General features: G+C 55.8%; 2 protein-coding genes across 2 annotated transcripts in view; both read left to right on the top strand.

Annotated features, from left to right (window-relative positions):
- CTCF (CCCTC-binding factor (zinc finger protein)) overlaps nucleotides 1-2,715 on the top strand; it is a 79,285-nt gene extending 76,570 nt beyond the window's left edge. The window contains exons 10-11 of the mRNA XM_011932132.1: nucleotides 222-383; nucleotides 1,224-2,715. Of these exons, the coding sequence (XP_011787522.1) occupies nucleotides 222-383; nucleotides 1,224-1,408 (347 nt within the window). The 3' untranslated portion in view covers nucleotides 1,409-2,715. The remainder of the gene's footprint in view (nucleotides 1-221; nucleotides 384-1,223) is intronic.
- A 5,217-nt stretch (nucleotides 2,716-7,932) lies between these two features.
- The window catches only part of RLTPR (RGD motif, leucine rich repeats, tropomodulin domain and proline-rich containing), a 12,938-nt gene continuing 5,083 nt past the window's right edge, over nucleotides 7,933-15,787 (top strand). The window contains exons 1-30 of the mRNA XM_011932131.1: nucleotides 7,933-8,274; nucleotides 8,528-8,619; nucleotides 8,712-8,765; nucleotides 8,993-9,055; nucleotides 9,161-9,285; nucleotides 9,408-9,499; nucleotides 9,695-9,765; nucleotides 9,881-9,954; nucleotides 10,094-10,169; nucleotides 10,277-10,365; nucleotides 10,485-10,579; nucleotides 10,652-10,738; nucleotides 10,818-10,930; nucleotides 11,023-11,100; nucleotides 11,209-11,285; nucleotides 11,369-11,473; nucleotides 11,656-11,725; nucleotides 11,854-11,935; nucleotides 12,037-12,133; nucleotides 12,215-12,272; nucleotides 12,409-12,581; nucleotides 12,772-12,934; nucleotides 13,015-13,116; nucleotides 14,153-14,281; nucleotides 14,367-14,480; nucleotides 14,647-14,807; nucleotides 14,883-14,970; nucleotides 15,157-15,300; nucleotides 15,433-15,499; nucleotides 15,611-15,686. Of these exons, the coding sequence (XP_011787521.1) occupies nucleotides 8,235-8,274; nucleotides 8,528-8,619; nucleotides 8,712-8,765; nucleotides 8,993-9,055; nucleotides 9,161-9,285; nucleotides 9,408-9,499; nucleotides 9,695-9,765; nucleotides 9,881-9,954; nucleotides 10,094-10,169; nucleotides 10,277-10,365; nucleotides 10,485-10,579; nucleotides 10,652-10,738; nucleotides 10,818-10,930; nucleotides 11,023-11,100; nucleotides 11,209-11,285; nucleotides 11,369-11,473; nucleotides 11,656-11,725; nucleotides 11,854-11,935; nucleotides 12,037-12,133; nucleotides 12,215-12,272; nucleotides 12,409-12,581; nucleotides 12,772-12,934; nucleotides 13,015-13,116; nucleotides 14,153-14,281; nucleotides 14,367-14,480; nucleotides 14,647-14,807; nucleotides 14,883-14,970; nucleotides 15,157-15,300; nucleotides 15,433-15,499; nucleotides 15,611-15,686 (2,855 nt within the window). The 5' untranslated portion in view covers nucleotides 7,933-8,234. The remainder of the gene's footprint in view (nucleotides 8,275-8,527; nucleotides 8,620-8,711; nucleotides 8,766-8,992; nucleotides 9,056-9,160; nucleotides 9,286-9,407; nucleotides 9,500-9,694; nucleotides 9,766-9,880; nucleotides 9,955-10,093; nucleotides 10,170-10,276; nucleotides 10,366-10,484; nucleotides 10,580-10,651; nucleotides 10,739-10,817; nucleotides 10,931-11,022; nucleotides 11,101-11,208; nucleotides 11,286-11,368; nucleotides 11,474-11,655; nucleotides 11,726-11,853; nucleotides 11,936-12,036; nucleotides 12,134-12,214; nucleotides 12,273-12,408; nucleotides 12,582-12,771; nucleotides 12,935-13,014; nucleotides 13,117-14,152; nucleotides 14,282-14,366; nucleotides 14,481-14,646; nucleotides 14,808-14,882; nucleotides 14,971-15,156; nucleotides 15,301-15,432; nucleotides 15,500-15,610; nucleotides 15,687-15,787) is intronic.

Here is a 15,787-nt window from a genome sequence, read left to right as displayed (position 1 = left end):
GAGAATTGCTTGAATCTGGGAGGTAGAGGTGGCAGTGAGCCGAGATCGTGCCACTGCACTCCAGCCTGGGCAACAGAGTGAGACTCTGTCTCAAAAATAAAAAGAAAAGAAATATATATATATGTATAAAACAAGACTTCAAAGAATATATAATTGTTTTCTTTCTTCTGCACCACCCTTCTCCTTGTCCCACCTCCTGTGCTTCCTGATATCATGAAAAGAAAATGCTGAACCAGATCTGGACGACAATGAGGATGAGGAGGAGCCTGCCGTAGAAATTGAACCCGAGCCAGAGCCTCAGCCTGTGACCCCAGCCCCACCACCTGCCAAGAAGCGGAGAGGACGACCCCCTGGCAGAACCAACCAGCCCAAACAGAACCAGCGTAAGTTGTTCATCTCTGCTCTGGAGGCTGGAGTCTTCTCCGAGCATGTGGGGGAGCCAGATGGGTCCTTGTTCTTTGGGGAGGTGGGAACTAAGCCATGAGAACAAGTTAAGGGCATGTCGAGAACAAACTCTCAGGAAATGGTTTTTTAGGAGTTTTTACTGAGGAACATCTGAGGAAGTCTTTAGAGGCCTGTTACATTTCAAGGAGAAGAAGTCCAGAGTAGAACAGTACTTGTGTTCTACAAGATGGGTACTGTTAATGTGGGCGGGTTTTGAAAAACAACCGAAGTCACAGTCAGCTGGCAGAATGGATGCGGTAATGAATATAAAAGAGCCAAATCGTAAAAGGTGGAGAGGGAAAGCAGTTTCTGTGCTGAGATTGCCCCTTCTAAGAAACTCAGGGTCAGGCACGCTGGCTAACACCTGTGATCCCAGCACTTTGGGGGGTCAAAGCGAGAGGATCACCTGAGGCCAGGAGTTCCATACCAGCCTGGCCAACATGGTAAAACCCCATTTCTGCTAAAAATACAAAAATTAGCCAGGCATGGGGCGGGCGCCTGTAGTCCCAGCTACTCAGGAGGCTGAGGTAGGAAAATCACTTTAACCCGAGAGGCAGAGGTTGCAGTGAGCCGAGATCGTGCCAGTGCACTCCAGCCTGGTGATACAGCAAGACTCCGTCTCAAAAAATAAAATAAAAAATAAATTGACTGTCTCTGGACCACTATCTAGTAAGGCTTTCCTGCATTGCTGACATCCTGTTCGATGTCAGTCTGAAGGACCCTTGTGATTCTTGGGGCTTTAATGCACCATTTGTTCTGTCTGTGCTCTTCTTTGCCAGCAACAGCTATCATTCAGGTTGAAGACCAGAATACAGGTGCAATTGAAAACATTATAGTTGAAGTAAAAAAAGAGCCAGATGCTGAGCCCGCAGAGGGAGAGGAAGAGGAGCCCCAGCCAGCTGCCACAGACGCCCCCAACGGAGACCTCACGCCCGAGATGATCCTCAGCATGATGGACCGGTGATGGCGGAGCCTTGTGTGTCGCCAGGACTGCTCTGGGCTGTGTTTAAACGGCCCGCATCTTAATTTTTCTCCCTTCTTTCTTTTTTTGGCTTTGGGAAAAGCATCATTTTACCAAACATACCAAGAACGAAAACTTCAAGGATGATGTTAGAAAAAAATGTGATTTAACTAGAACTTGCTGTCTGATGTTAGCAAATCATGGAATGTTCTGAGTCCCGGAGGGTTTACTGTGAAGTGCTGAGGACAGTGTTGACGACTAACTCGTTTTCCTAGATGGAAACTGAGACATTGATCCCTCCCTCCATGTGGTAAACCACTCCAGAATGGCCACCAGGCTTCCCAGAGTTCTATGGTCTTCTTCCCAAGAGAGTTTTTAATTGTAAATGCATACTTGGGAAGGACTTAGACTTTTAAACTGTTTTTTGCTTTTGCTTTTCCCTGACTCCCTTTGCTTGGAGTCAGCTGCACACCAGTAGTATGGCATGCTACGATCAGGTTCTGTCCTGAAAGCTTTGCCTCTTTCTTGGCAAAGTTTCTGGTATGGTCAAGCTTGTAAATAACTTTTTTTACATTTTAATCTTTTCCATTAATTAAGAGGTTGAAAAGAAGTGCAGTGTAAGAAAACCCAGCATCTTAATTACTTGCAAATTAAGTTACCACAGACTCTGTAGTGTGTAAATGTTGACAAGGAATTGGATCACAATCATGTAGCAGAATGGCACCCAGACCACTGCCCACCAGTGACGGACACCCACGTGGCAGATCATGATTTCCAGCCCACGGAGCCAGCATTTGAACCTTGTACAATTAACTTTCAGTTATGATTTCCCATCAACATTTTCTTTGCCCCGTTTGTAGCTGATTGTTGTTTTATAAATCTTCTGTTAAAGCAGAAGGGTGATTATGAGTGGATCACAGCAGCCCTTATAAGTTGGGCCAGAAAATTTCACTAGGTCAGAAATTTAAACTTTGGATCTTCAAAAAATAATAATGTGAAACAAAACCAACTAAAAAGTGATTCTTGCACATGAACTGTCACATGTTTAAAAATGTGTTTTTTAGAAAGCCTCAGTCTTACTGATTTCAAACACTTTTTTCTTCTGTGTATTGCTTTTAAGAGAGCCATCAGTTAGCTATCAGACTCTAGGTTGATGCATTTTGTACTTAGCTGTACTGTGTGATATTTTTCATTATTTTAGGATGCCAACATGAGACCTGTAATAAAATATGTAATGGGGTTGAAAGCTGGGGAGGAGGATCTACTGCTGTACAGCTAATAAATCATAACGGATTAACAAGTGCTCCAAAGACTCCATCTTGCGTGATTCCTGCCTGCTTGAGGGAGGTTGGGGGACTGCATACATGGTTCCAGGCTGTGCAGGCTGCTGCCTTTCACAGGCAACCTCTGTTCCTGGGATGGTACTTTCTCCAGCAGATGGGAGGATATCTTGGCGGGTGACTGGATATTGAGCACATCCTGCTATAACTTTTTTCTTTTTTTTTTTTTTTTGAGATGGAGTCTCGCTCCGTTGCCCAGGCTGGAGCACAGTGGCGCAATCTCGGCTTACTGCAACCTCTGTCTCCTGGATTCACGCCATTCTCCTGCGTCAACCTCCCGAGTAGCTGGGACTACAGGCGCCTGCCACCACGCCTGGCCAATTTTTTGTATTTGAGACGGGGTTTCACTGTGTTAGCCAGATGGTCTCTATCTCCTGACCTCATGATCCACCCGCCTCAGCCTCCCAAAGTGCTGGGATTACAGGCGTGAGCCACCGCGCCCGGCCCCTGCTGTAACTTTCTAACTCCCCAGAAAGTGTGTTTGAGTACAGGTGAGTAGATGGACGGCAGCCAGCTTCCGTGATCCACTTGAGGAGTAGGCGCCCCGTGCACAAGAGTAGATGGGCCACAGAGCTGCTTAGAGTGAAAGGGGTAATGGGAGGCTCTCAGCATCTCAGCTCAAGGAGGCCTGGGATCAGATGTACCTGGAGCTCTGCCAGGTGTGAGGGAACAGAGAAGCTGGACCCAGCCTGCCCTAGAGAAGTTCATTTGAAAGGAGAGACAGATGCACAACCATCGGGTAGTGAGGAGACTGTCTCAGATAATAGATCTGCCTGTTAGCACCCCAGGAAGGTGGATGGAGTTGTGTCATGTTTGGAATCTTAGGCGTGACTGGAAAATCATTCTGCTGCTGCCGTTTCTAGGCAGATTGCTTTGGCAAACCCACTTTAGGCGAAAGTTTAAACCACTTACACAAGTTTTTTAACCAAAATTCCAACTTACAAGTTTTCAATGAGAAGTAACAGCAAAATGTGTGAAGCTTTTGGCTGCCTAGTGCTGTCCACACAGATGGGTCTCCCAGGAAAACAACCCAGGGCCTCCTGGGGCCTCGGGATTCAGCCAGGCAGTGAACTCCTTGCTCTGAAAGTTAGTGGTCTTGGTCTGTTGGAGTTTGAGTTCTGTCTCCCATCCATGGTTTATCCACCAGGGTACCCACTACCAGTCAGCCAAAACTTTTTTTTTTTTAGACGGAGTCTCACTTTGTCACCCAAGCTGGAGTGCAGTGGCACAATCTCGGATCACTTCAACCTCCACCTCCTGGGTTCAAGGGATTCTCCTGCCTCAGCCTCCTGAGAAGCTGGAATTACAGGCACCCACCACCACACCCAGCTAATTTTTGTATTTTTAGTAGAGATGGGGTTTCACCGTGTTGGTCAGGCTAATTTCGAACTCCTGACCTCGGGTGATCCGCCCGTCTCAGCCTCCCAAAGTTCTGGGATTACAGGCATGAGCCACCACACCTGGCCCCAACTTTTTTTTAATTCCAGGTTTTTTTTGAGACAGGGTCTCACTCACCTAGGCTGGGATGTGGTGGCACAAACAACTCACTGTGACCTCGAACTAGGCTCAAGCAATCCTCCTACCTCAGCCTCCTGGATAGCTGGGACTACAGGCCATGCCATCACACCTGGCTCTTTTTTTTTTTTTTTTTAGTTTTTTTGTAGAGATAGGGTCTTGCTATGTTACCCAGGCTAGTCTCAAACTCCTGGACTGAAGTGATCTTCCTGCGTCAGCCTCCCAAAGTGCTGGATTATAGGCATGAACCACCATGCCCAGCCACCTAAGCATATATAACCTTTTTGCAGAACAATGAGGCTCAGATCATTCCTGATTGTACATATTCTGTTTGAAAGGTGTTTGTTTGTTTGTTTGTTTTGAGATAGATTCTCTGTCTGTTGCCAGGCTGGAATGCAGTGGCACAATCTGGGTTCACTGCAACCCCTGCCTCCCAAATTCAAGCGATTCTCCTGCCTCAGCCTCCGCAGTAGCTGGGAATACAGGCACATGCAACCACGCTTGACTAATTGTATTTTAGTAGAGACGGAGTTTCACCATGTTGGCCAGGATGGTCTCGATCTCCTGACCTTGTGATCTGCCCACCTTGGCCTCCCAAAGTGCTGGGATTACAGGCATGCACCACCACTCCCGGCCGTCTGTAAGTGGATTTGTTTTAGCTTGGGAAGGGGCAAAAGAATTGACATTGTGAGGGAGTTAAGGCTGAAAAGGGATCCTCCTGCTGCATAGCCCAGGATGCATCCTGTCCGACCCTTAATTATAAAACCTTTAGCAGCAGAAGCCAGTTTTGTTACTGCACCCCAAAGAACTGTTGATGGGGAAGTTCCTGAACCTGCGTGCAGCTCCCTCACTGTTAAGCCACAGAAGTAAAGAATCTATGCCCTTTTCACCCCTGGGCTGGCATCACCCTATTGCTGCCCAGCTCAGCAAGTACCCGAGCTCTTCTCTGGCTTGTCAGGACCTGGACTTCGAAAATCCTCTGAGGTGAGCCTTGTGGCAGCACCAAGGGGGCGTAGCCCGGGCCACCTGGGAGGCAAGTCTCGTCCTCAGCCTGTGCTACCCAGAGCAGGCAAGGCTAATACTCTCAGGAGCTTTGGCATTTCCTGAACGCCCGTGGAGTAACATGCCATCCAGAACACAGAAGGGCTTGAACAAGCTGACAACTTCTCATTGAGTCACTGTCACTTGTAAGAACTGAGTCCCATGTGTTCACTTGGTCTCTGAGATCAGGTTTGCTGTGTTACTACCGCCCTGACTACCACCAGCCACGTGGCTAGTCCTGCAAGCCTGGCCTGATTTCTCAGTTGTCCCTGCCTGCCCCCATGTGCTCACACACACACGGACTGGCCCCACTGGCGTCGCTGCAGCCTCCAGAGGCCCTCCACCTGGGCATGGCTCCAACCCTTTTGGCAGTCACTCTCATCTCTCCTCCTTGTCATTCTAAACAGAAAAATCCCAGTGAGGTGGATTTTCTGTCATTCTGTTTTGGAATCCCTGGGTTGTCATGGTAGACTTGGCAAATGTGAGTATTATCTGAGTGCCAGGCACTGTTGTGGGCACTTCCCTTAATAAACATTGAATCCTTAGAGCAAGGCTTGAGGTTAGTTAATAGCTCCGGCTTACAAACAAAACTGGAAGACCAGAAAGGCTAAGTAACATGTTAGGTGTCATCTAGGCAGTGTGCCTGCAGAACCTGCTTTTTTTTTTTTTTTTTTTTTTTTTTTTTTTTTTTGAGATGGAGTCTTGCTCTGTCACCCAGGCTAGAGTGCAGTGGTGAGATCTTGGCTCACTGCAACCTCTACCTCTTGGACTCAAGCAATTCTTGTGCCTCAGCCTCCCCAGTAGCTGGGACTACAGGTGCCCATGAACACGCTCAGCTTTTTGTATTTTAGTAGAGACAAGGTTTCACCATGTTAGCCAGGTTGGTCTCGAACTCCTGAGCTCAGAGAATCCACCTCGGCCTCCCAAAGTGCTGGGATTATAGGCATGAGCCACTACACCTGGCCAGAACCTGCATTCTTGGTTCCTTGGCAGTACTGTGTGAGACCTACTGAACTGTCACCCTACAAGCAGTCTGAGGGTTCTGTGTGGTCTTCGAGCCTTAGATTTTAATCAAAATTTGTCTCTTCATGGCCAGGCATAGTGGCTCACACCTGTAATCCCAGCACTTTGGGAGGCTGAGGTGGGCAGATCGCCTGAGGTCAGGAGTTGGAGACCAGCCTGACAAACATGGTGAAACCCCATCTCTACCAAAAATACAAAAATTCGCTGGGTGTGGTGGCACGTGCCTAATTCCAGCTACTTGGGAGGCTGAGGCAGAAGAATTGCTTGAACCTGGGAGGCAGAGGTTGCAGTGAACCAAGATCTCCCCACTGCACTCCAGCCTGGGCAACAAGACCGAAACTGTCTCTAATAATAATAATAATAATAATTAGCCTGGGCATGATGGTGGGTGCCTGTAATCCCAGCTACTCAGGAGACTGAGGCAGGAGAATCGCTGGAACCTGGGAGGCAGAGGCTGCAGTGAGCCAAGATTGTGTCACTGCACTCCAGCCTGGACCACAGAGCAAGACTCTGTCTCAAAAGAAACAAACAAACAAACAAACCAAGTATGTCTCTTCAATCGGGGAGGCAGCAGGAACTCTCTGTGCAGCATCTTCTCCAGCTGACATCCTCTCTGTCACCCTTAGCTGTCTTTTCACCTCCCCCTTGCTGAGCTACGGGCAGGGTAGACCACTGATCCTTACCGCTTAAGTGGAGTTTAGATTGTAATAGAAGAAAAAAAAATGCAGCCTCTTCCTGTGAACCTTCCAGAATCTAGGTCCTGGTCTTTTAGAGGGCAACAGGCTAGCAGGCCCTACCCCATGACTGTCTGACCCCTCTCAGCCCTGGAGACACTAGCTTATCTCTCTCTCTGGCTGCCCCTCCCAAACTCTCGCCAGCGTGGGGAGAAGGCAGACACAGGAAGACCCCCATGTACCTGGAGGACTTACTCCAGCGCTCTATGAAGTGCTTGGGGTTCAGGACTCACCTTAGCCCCAGGCTGCCCCCCTGAAGGCCCCAGGTACACCCTCACCTTCAGCCTTGACCCCACCTCTGCGGCAAGGAGTATAGTTGTGCGATCTCCGCTCACTGCAACCTCTGCCTCCCAAGCTCAAGCGATCCTCCCACCTCAGCCTCCCAAGTAGCTAGGATTACAGACACACACCATCACACCGGCTAAATTTTATTTTTATTTTTTTGTAGAGACAGGGTCTCCCTGTGTTGGCCAGCTTGGTCCCAAACTCCTTGGCTCAAACGTTCCTCCCGCCTTGGCCTTCCAAAGTTCTGGGATTACAGGCGTAAGCCACGGCGCCCGGCCCCATCTGGCATTTTTTCCCACCTATTCAAAATGTCTTGGATCTGTAACACGGTCATGGACTCCAGGTTCGGAGCAACGGGCAGGACCCCTGGTGTTGGCAGATACCAGGCGCTCCTTGCTGAACAGTCCCCCTTTCTGCCAGGCGCCTCGTCCACCTCCGCAGCCTGGGCTTTGGAGGGGACCAGCCTGGGTGGGCCGCGGGGATCCCCGGGCAGGCAGCGTCCCCTGGTGTTCGCGGCAGGGACTGCGGGGCGGGGTGGAAGCAGGGGGCGAGGACCAGCTGGAGGCCCGCCATACGCGCCACCCTCCCGGCCACGCCACTCCCCACCGCGACGTCTACCCTGGCGGAGAAGCTCCTGGGCGACAGGGTGGGAGGGCAGGTGGGACTCGGCCCCCTTCCCACAACCCCGCTCCCTGGCGAGCTCTAGGGCCGCAAGGCCGGGGCGGGGAGGGGCCGGGCCGGGGGCGGCCTGGCAGGAAGCGGCGCGCACCTTCCGCCGCCGGGGGAGCAGGTGGCTGCCGTGCGGGTCGGGGCCCCTGGCTTCCTGTGTGCGCGCTCGTCCGCTGCTGTTTCCCGCCGGAGCTCGTTGGGCCTCCCCAGCCTACCCTGCCCATGGCCCAGACCCCCGACGGCATCTCCTGTGAGCTGCGAGGTAAGCGCTGGCTCTTCCCGCCTTCTTGGCTGGGAGGAAGTAGTGCAGCCCCAAAATCAGCGGCCCACCCAGCGCCCCGGAGGGCCCGGTCAAAGGTCCTCTCTGCTCCCCAGGAGGGCGGGCGCCCCAGATCCCCTCCCCTCCTTCCTCGCTGGCCGCAGATTAGCCCCAGGGCCCCAGCCTGGCACAGACTGCGGGCACCAGTGGCTTATGTGCAAGGACCGAAGTCATCCAGCAGGCTGCCCTTCCACAGGCGAGATCACCAGGTTCCTGTGGCCCAAAGAGGTGGAGCTGCTGCTGAAAACCTGGCTACCCGGGGAGGATGCTGTGCAAAACCATGTCCTGGTATGGGGCAGGGGACAGAGCCGGGGAGGCAGCTGTGGCCCCACAGAAAGAGCCTCTTGTTCTGCCCAGGGTATCAAACTGTCTTTCCCCAGGCGCTGCTACGATGGAGAGCCTACCTGCTACACACCACCTGCCTCCCGCTGAGGGTGAGTCCCAGGGCCTGGCCACACCTCCCACCCTACCTCAGCAAGGGGCTGCATCTGCGGTCCTTCTCGGCCTTGTGGGCCCTGACTTTGCACCAGCAGTCGGCTCCGGGCAGCCAACAGGAGTGGAGTCCAGGCAGGTCTGGCTCTGCTCCAGGCTGCCCAAAGGACTGGGCTTCCATGAGGGCCGGGTTTGGGGCTTGGTCCCAGCTGATCTAGGCGCTTCCTAGGTGGACTGCACATTCAGCTACCTGGAGGTCCAGGCCATGGCGCTGCAGGAGACACCCCCTCAGGTGAGACACCTAGCACCCCACCTGGGCCTGCAGCCTGGTCTTCATGCTACCACCATTACCTGCGCCCATGCGTGGAGCCGAGGCCCAGTAGTCCCCCTTCCCTAGGTCACCTTTGAGCTGGAGTCCCTGCGTGAGTTGGTCCTGGAGTTTCCTGGTGTGGCTGCCCTGGAACAGCTGGCCCAGCATGTGGCTGCAGCCATCAAGAAGGTCTTCCCTCGCTCGACCCTTGGGTGAGGCCTGGCAAATTTGAGGGGCTGACAGGGAAGGAAGGAGGAGGGAGTGCATGAGAAGGGCTGCTTCCCATCCCAGAGGCTGGAAGTCCCTTGCCTCCTTCTGCTTAACCCCCTACCAGGAAGCTATTCCGGAGGCCCACACCTGCCTCCATGCTCGCTCGGCTGGAGAGAAGCAGCCCCTTGGAGTCCACTGGCCCCTGCAGCCCCTGTGGTAAGGGCAAAGGCAGGGCCACAGGCCTTCCAGCCTGCCCCAACTCTGCCTCTCCAGACCCACAAGCTGGGGGTCCCCACACTGGACAGAGCCATTCAGGTCACAGCCACCACCTAGCCTGTGGGTCTGGTCTTCCTCCATTGCTGACCTTTAGTCTCTCTCCTTCCCCCCATTGCACCCCTGTCCCCTCCCCAGGTGGCTTCTTGGAGACATATGAGGCTCTGTGTGACTACAATGGCTTCCCTTTCCGAGAGGAGATTCAGTGGGTGAGGGTAGGGCCCTTTTGGAGGGCTCTGGAGACATCTGGTCCCCCATGTGTGCTGAGCCCCTCCCTGCCCCTTGTGGTCCCAAGCAAATTGTAAGCATCTCCTTCTTGCCCAGGACGTGGACACCATCTACCATCGCCAGGGCTGCCGCCATTTCAGCCTGGGAGACTTCAGCCACCTCGGCAGTCGGTGTGCAGCCTGCCAGCATGGGAGAGGAAGACAATCCCGGGGCCCGTATCCCTGGGCCTCATCTCCATGGAGGGGCTGCTGGGCCTGGGACCTGGCTGGAGGGCCCTGAGCTCTGTCTCTCTTTCCACCCTCCCACCAGGGACCTGGCCTTGAGTGTGGCTGCTCTATCCTACAACCTGTGGTTCCGGTGCCTCTCCTGTGTTGACATGAAACTGGTGAGGGGGTGGGGGGTAAGGGCAGGGAGGGGCCAAGGGTGTGAGCCAGGGTGCAGCCCGCTGAGGGCCAGGGTGCAGCCCGTGAGCCGCCACCCTCTGCTTCTCAGAGCCTTGAGGTCTCAGAACAGATTCTGCACATGATGAGTCAGTCATCACACCTGGAGGAGCTGGTGCTGGAGACCTGCAGCCTGAGGGGGTGAGGGGACAGGGCAGGGCTTGGAGAGGAGAGTCTAGGGGCTTGGGATTGAGGGCTAGTGGACTGGAAGGGGTTGGCAAGCCAGGGGCAGAATCTCACGCCTGGGGTCTGGTCCCCAGAGACTTTGTCCGACGACTGGCCCAGGCTCTGGCGGGACACTCGAGTTCTGGGCTGCGGGAGCTCAGCCTGGCAGGGAACCTGCTGGATGACCGAGGTATGGATGAGCCTGGGGACCGCAGGGGGGGCAGCAGGAGGTGAGACCCACGTGGCTGGTCCCACCCCCTAGGCATGGCTGCACTCAGCAGACACCTCGAGCGTTGTCCAGGAGCCCTGAGGAGACTCAGCCTCGCCCAGACAGGGTTGACGCCGCGAGGTAGGCTGGATGAGGGAGGGGGTGAGGGGAGGGGGGTGGGAGTCTGCCCAACTGCTGAGCCACCCCACCCCACCACCAGGAATGAGGGCTCTGGGCCGGGCACTGGCCACCAATGCTGCCTTCGACTCCGCCCTGACCCACCTGGACCTTTCCGGGAATCCCGGGGCGCTTGGGTCCTCCGAGGACAGTGGGGTAAGTGGCTGTCTTCAGGGTGGGAGCCTGGGGTTGCTCAGAAGCCCTGGGAGGCCATCTCCGACTCCATCTCACCCCTGTCCTCCCGCCAGGGCCTCTATAGCTTCCTGAGCCGTCCTAACGTGCTGTCGTTCCTGAATCTCGCAGGCACCGACACCGCCCTGGACACTGTGAGGGGGTGCTCCGCGGGGGGATGGAGGATCGACAGGGCGGACTGGAGGGCGGGACAGGGAGGGCTCGGTCCCCCCGCGGGTGCAGCTAACAGCCTCCTCCCGCAGCTCTTCGCAGCGCTGTCCCGAGGCTGCTGCACCAGCCTTACCCACCTCGACGCTTCGAGGAACGTCTTCTCCCGCACGTAAGAGGGACCTGTCGGGGCCGGGGGAGGCTGCTGGAAGCCGCCTCCTTGCGCCCCCAGGCCCACCTTCCCACTTCCCCCAGGAAGTCCCGCGCTGCGCCGGCCGCGCTGCAGCTCTTCCTCAGCCGCGCGCGGACGCTGCGGCACCTAGGCCTGGCGGGCTGCAAGCTGCCGCCCGACGCGCTCAGGTCAGTGTCTGACCCCGGCCACGCCCCCGCGGGCGCTCCAACCCCGCCCTGGCCTTCGCCCCTCCCCGCTCCTGCTCTGGTCGCTCCCACAACCTCCCCCAGATCCTGGCCCTGCCTCTTTCGTTCGCACCCTGGAGCCCCCTGTCCCAGCTCCCGCCACCCCCTGTAACGTCCCCTCCCAGGGCTCTTTTGGATGGCCTCGCGCTCAACACGCACCTCCGCGACCTGCACCTTGACCTCAGCACTTGCGAGGTGAGCGCCGGCCACCAGAGAACACACATTAGGAGTGGCGCTGGGAGGCGGGAAGGCAGGGCTGTGGGCCGCCTACCCCTCCCCACTCGCGGCCTGAGTGGGTCCCATCTCCCACCTCCCACATCCAGCTGCGCTCGGCCGGCGCCCAGGTGATACAAGACTTAGTGTGCGACGCAGGCGCTGTGAGCTCCCTGGATCTGGCGGATAACGGTGAGGCTGCACGGGAGCCCATCCTCGCAGCATCCACTCGATTCCTAATCCCCACCCTATCCTTGCAACTTCGCCTGGTGCGTGACCCGAGTCACCCCCAGGCTTCGGCTCGGACATGGTGACTCTGGTGCTGGCCATCGGGAGAAGCCGGTCCCTGAGACATGTGGCGCTTGGAAGGAACTTCAACGTCCGGTGCAAGTGAGCCCCCACCCCACTCCTAGGCCTCCCAGACAACACCCTACCACCCCTGTCCCCCACAACTGCGGCCCCTGCCCACAGGGAGACCCTGGATGACGTCCTGCACCGGATTGTCCAGCTCATGCAGGACGACGACTGTGTGAGTTCACGGGACCTTGCAGGGTCCTCGGGCAATTAGACCCCTTTGGTCCTCCCTTCTCTTGTTCCCTCAGACCCTGTGACCTGCCCTCACTGACCCCTGACTCCAGCCATCAATGGCTTTCTCTTAACCCCAGCCTCTTCAGTCTCTGTCAGTGGCTGAGTCTCGGCTGAAGCTGGGCGCCAGCGTCCTACTCCGGGCCCTAGCCACCAATCCTAACCTGACTGCGCTGGATATCAGCGGCAACGCCATGGGGGACGCGGGTGCCAAGTTGCTGGCCAAGGCGCTCCGGGTCAACTCCAGGCTCCGGTGGGCGGCGTCAGAGGGGTGGGACCAGCGGGCAGGGGGCGCGGTGGAGAGGTGGGCACCGGGCTAAGGGGCGGGACTGAATGAGGCGGAGCAAATGGAGCAGGTAGACGAGGCGAACGGAGGAGGCCGAGGGTTGGGTGGGGCGTTGTGGAGCTCTGTCCCTCCCTGACTGAAGCCAGGCCCGGCCCAGGTCTGTGGTCTGGGACCGGAACCACACATCTGCTCTGGGTCTGCTGGACGTGGCGCAGGCGCTGGAGCAGAACCACAGCCTGAAGGCCATGCCTCTGCCACTGAACGATGTGGCCCAGGCGCAGCGCAGCCGCCCTGAACTGACAGCACGTGCAGTCCATCAGGTGGGTGTCCCCCTCTTCCCTTGTCCTTCTCTGCACCGTGGCTCTGTCCCTCGGCATTTCTCAATACCCCTTACCCCTAGATCCAAGCCTGTCTCTTGAGGAACAACCGCGCAGACCCTGCCTCTTCTGACCACACCACCTGCCTTCAGCCACTCGGCCTGGTCTCAGACCCCTCAGAGCAGGTCAGTGTCCCCTCCCCAACCACGAGAGGTAGGGCATGAGGAGACCTGTGGCATCCGGGAGCCTCCATGAGTCAGAGGGTCTGACTTTCCTGGAACCAGGGTGCCTGAACCCTGCTGTCCCAGACAAAGTCCCTCTCCTTGATCTGGAGATGGCTAAACACCCCTTAAATAGCTCTCCAAATGACACCCTTGGCTGCATAACGTTAAGCATGTAAACAGGGTGTCCTGTTAAAGAGGAATTTTTATGTCCTCCCTCAGTTTTCCCCCAATTATAACCCCATCTCTGACCTCACATATCCAGAGCTCCCCTCTCCTCTCCATTGTGTGTCCAAACCCAGCTGCTCCTTCACTGTCTTCATCTCCCTCCACTACCTTATCTATAGGAGGTGTTTCCACCTCTCCATTCCCAAATACCTCTTCTTTCCTAAGCTGCAGAGCCCAAAGGTCTTAATCCAGACATCCTGCAGAGCTTCATGCTGTGCACTTCTCCAAGTGATGTCATCGTCTCCCACAAATCCTGTTCTCTACCCTGGAGCCCAATTCCACTGGTGCCCACAGCCACCCAGTGCTGTGGACAGAGGTTGGGGCATCCTTCCAGGTCTCTCTTGGTCACACTGGAGCCCTCATAGCCCTCCTTCGTCCTGCCTCTAGACCAACCTTCCAACATGACACTCTTTACCCCCACGCCAATTATCCCTTGCTGCTCCTGGTCCCTCCTCCAGGGCTACTCACTCCCTTTTCCACCCCTCTCCCAGTCTGTCCTCTGTGTGGACAGACTCAGCTTCTAAAATACAGACGTGATTTACAACTGCTTTCCTTCCTATTCTGGGCACTTAGGAAGTATATATAAAGTCCTTAAAATGAACCAAAGCAACAGATAGTTCCTTCCCTCCTTGAACAGATAGGGTTCCAAACTGGCTGGTCTAAGAGTGCCAGCTTCAGGACTTCCCTCTGTTAAAGAGCCTGGGAGGAAGGCAGGCAGGATCTGGGAGACTGGGAGGGAGCCAGGCTGAGACTGATCCCCATTCCCCCCCAGGAAGTGAATGAATTGTGTCAGTCGGTGCAGGAGCATGTGGAGCTGCTGGGCTGTGGGGCTGGGCCCCAGGGTGAAGCCGCTGTGCGCCAGGCCGAGGATGCCATCCAAAATGCCAACTTCTCTCTCAGCGTGAGCACTCCCCCTCCTGCTACGAGGACCCTTCCCCTCTTAGTCAGCTGTCAGCTTGCAACTGCTTTTCCTCTTTGGCCCTCAGATTCTCCCCATTCTATACGAAGCTGGAAGCTCCCCAAGCCATCACTGGCAGCTTGGGCAGAAGCTGGAGGGCCTTCTGGGACAGGTGGGCGAGGTCTGCCGCCAGGACGTCCAGGTGAGAGGGTTCTCCTGCCCCAGCCCCACCTCCATTTGCAGGTTTGACCCCCATCCTTTAGTTTTAACCATGATATCCCCTGACTCAATATTCTGTTGGAGTTGGAGCCTCAAGCCAGCAGCCTGGTGTCTAGACATATCCTTACCATGCTCTGACCTTTGTCCAGGACTTTACTCAGGCCACACTGGACACAGCAAGAAGCCTCTGCCCACAGATGCTGCAGGGATCCAGCTGGAGGGAGCAGCTAGAGGGGGTCCTGGCAGGCTCGAGGGGCCTCCCGGAGCTGCTCCCAGAGCAGCTGCTGCAAGATGCCTTCACTAGGCTCAGGTAGGCTGGATGGGGCTGGGCTGGGTAAGGCTAAGCAAAGCCAGCCCATTAACCCCTGTCCTCTCCTGCCCTTAGGGACATGCGGCTATCAATCACAGGGACCTTGGCAGACAGCATTGTGGCTCAGGCTTTGGCAGGCCTGAGTGCAGCCCGGGATCGGCTGGTGAGGGGGAGATGTGCACACACTTTCATGCAAACACACACATGCAGTGACTTGGCCATCTTCCTTGCAGGGGCTCTGTAATGTCTTCTGGGGTCATGTAGCGTAGGGCTATTTCAGGGTCCCCTTAGCACCAGTGGGATCATGGCTGAGGCCCTACCTGCCATCTTTGGCTGCTTGGTATTGCAGGTGGAGAGTCTGGCTCATCAGGCAACAGTGACAATGCCCCCTGCCCTACCGGCACCGGATGGAGCTGAGCCCAGCCTCCTTGAGCCTGGGGAATTGGAAGGTCTTTTCTTCCCCGAGGAGGAGAAGGAAGAGGAGGAGGAGAAGGTAAGTAGTTTTAGAACACGGGGCATAGCACTCCCAATCTTTCCATCTTGCTGTGGAGTGTGGAAGGTGAAAGGCAGTTCTTTTGGGGTGGTGCTCTCCTACCTCAGGCTGAGTTTGTGCCCTCCCCACCAGGATGACAGTCCTCCACAGAAATGGCCTGAGCTCAGCCACGGTCTTCACCTGGTTCCCTTCATTCAAAGTAAGTCAGGGCCTTGGGGAAGGGAGTTTACATGGGTGGGCTGAAGCTCCATTAGACTGGGGACCCGGGTACCTGGATGAATTCATTCAGCCTTGTCTCCGTACCCCCCAGCCCTTGACTGGGCCAGGCCAGGACCCCCGTTCAACCTGCAAAGCTGGGGTCTGCTGTGGTCAGCCCGGGGCGGGACGTGGGCAGACTAGGGACAGGACACCGGCTCGACTCGCCTCCCCCATGCCCCTTTCCCTACCCCCGGGACGCGCATGCTTGGCGGCGGCGCGGAGCCGCGCG

The sequence above is a fragment of the Colobus angolensis genome, unplaced genomic scaffold (genome assembly GCF_000951035.1).
Source record: "Colobus angolensis palliatus isolate OR3802 unplaced genomic scaffold, Cang.pa_1.0 Scaffold93, whole genome shotgun sequence".
Lineage (NCBI taxonomy): Eukaryota > Metazoa > Chordata > Mammalia > Primates > Cercopithecidae > Colobus > Colobus angolensis.
The sequence above is the reverse complement of the archived record's forward strand: the minus strand, read 5'-3'. Positions and strand labels throughout refer to the sequence as shown.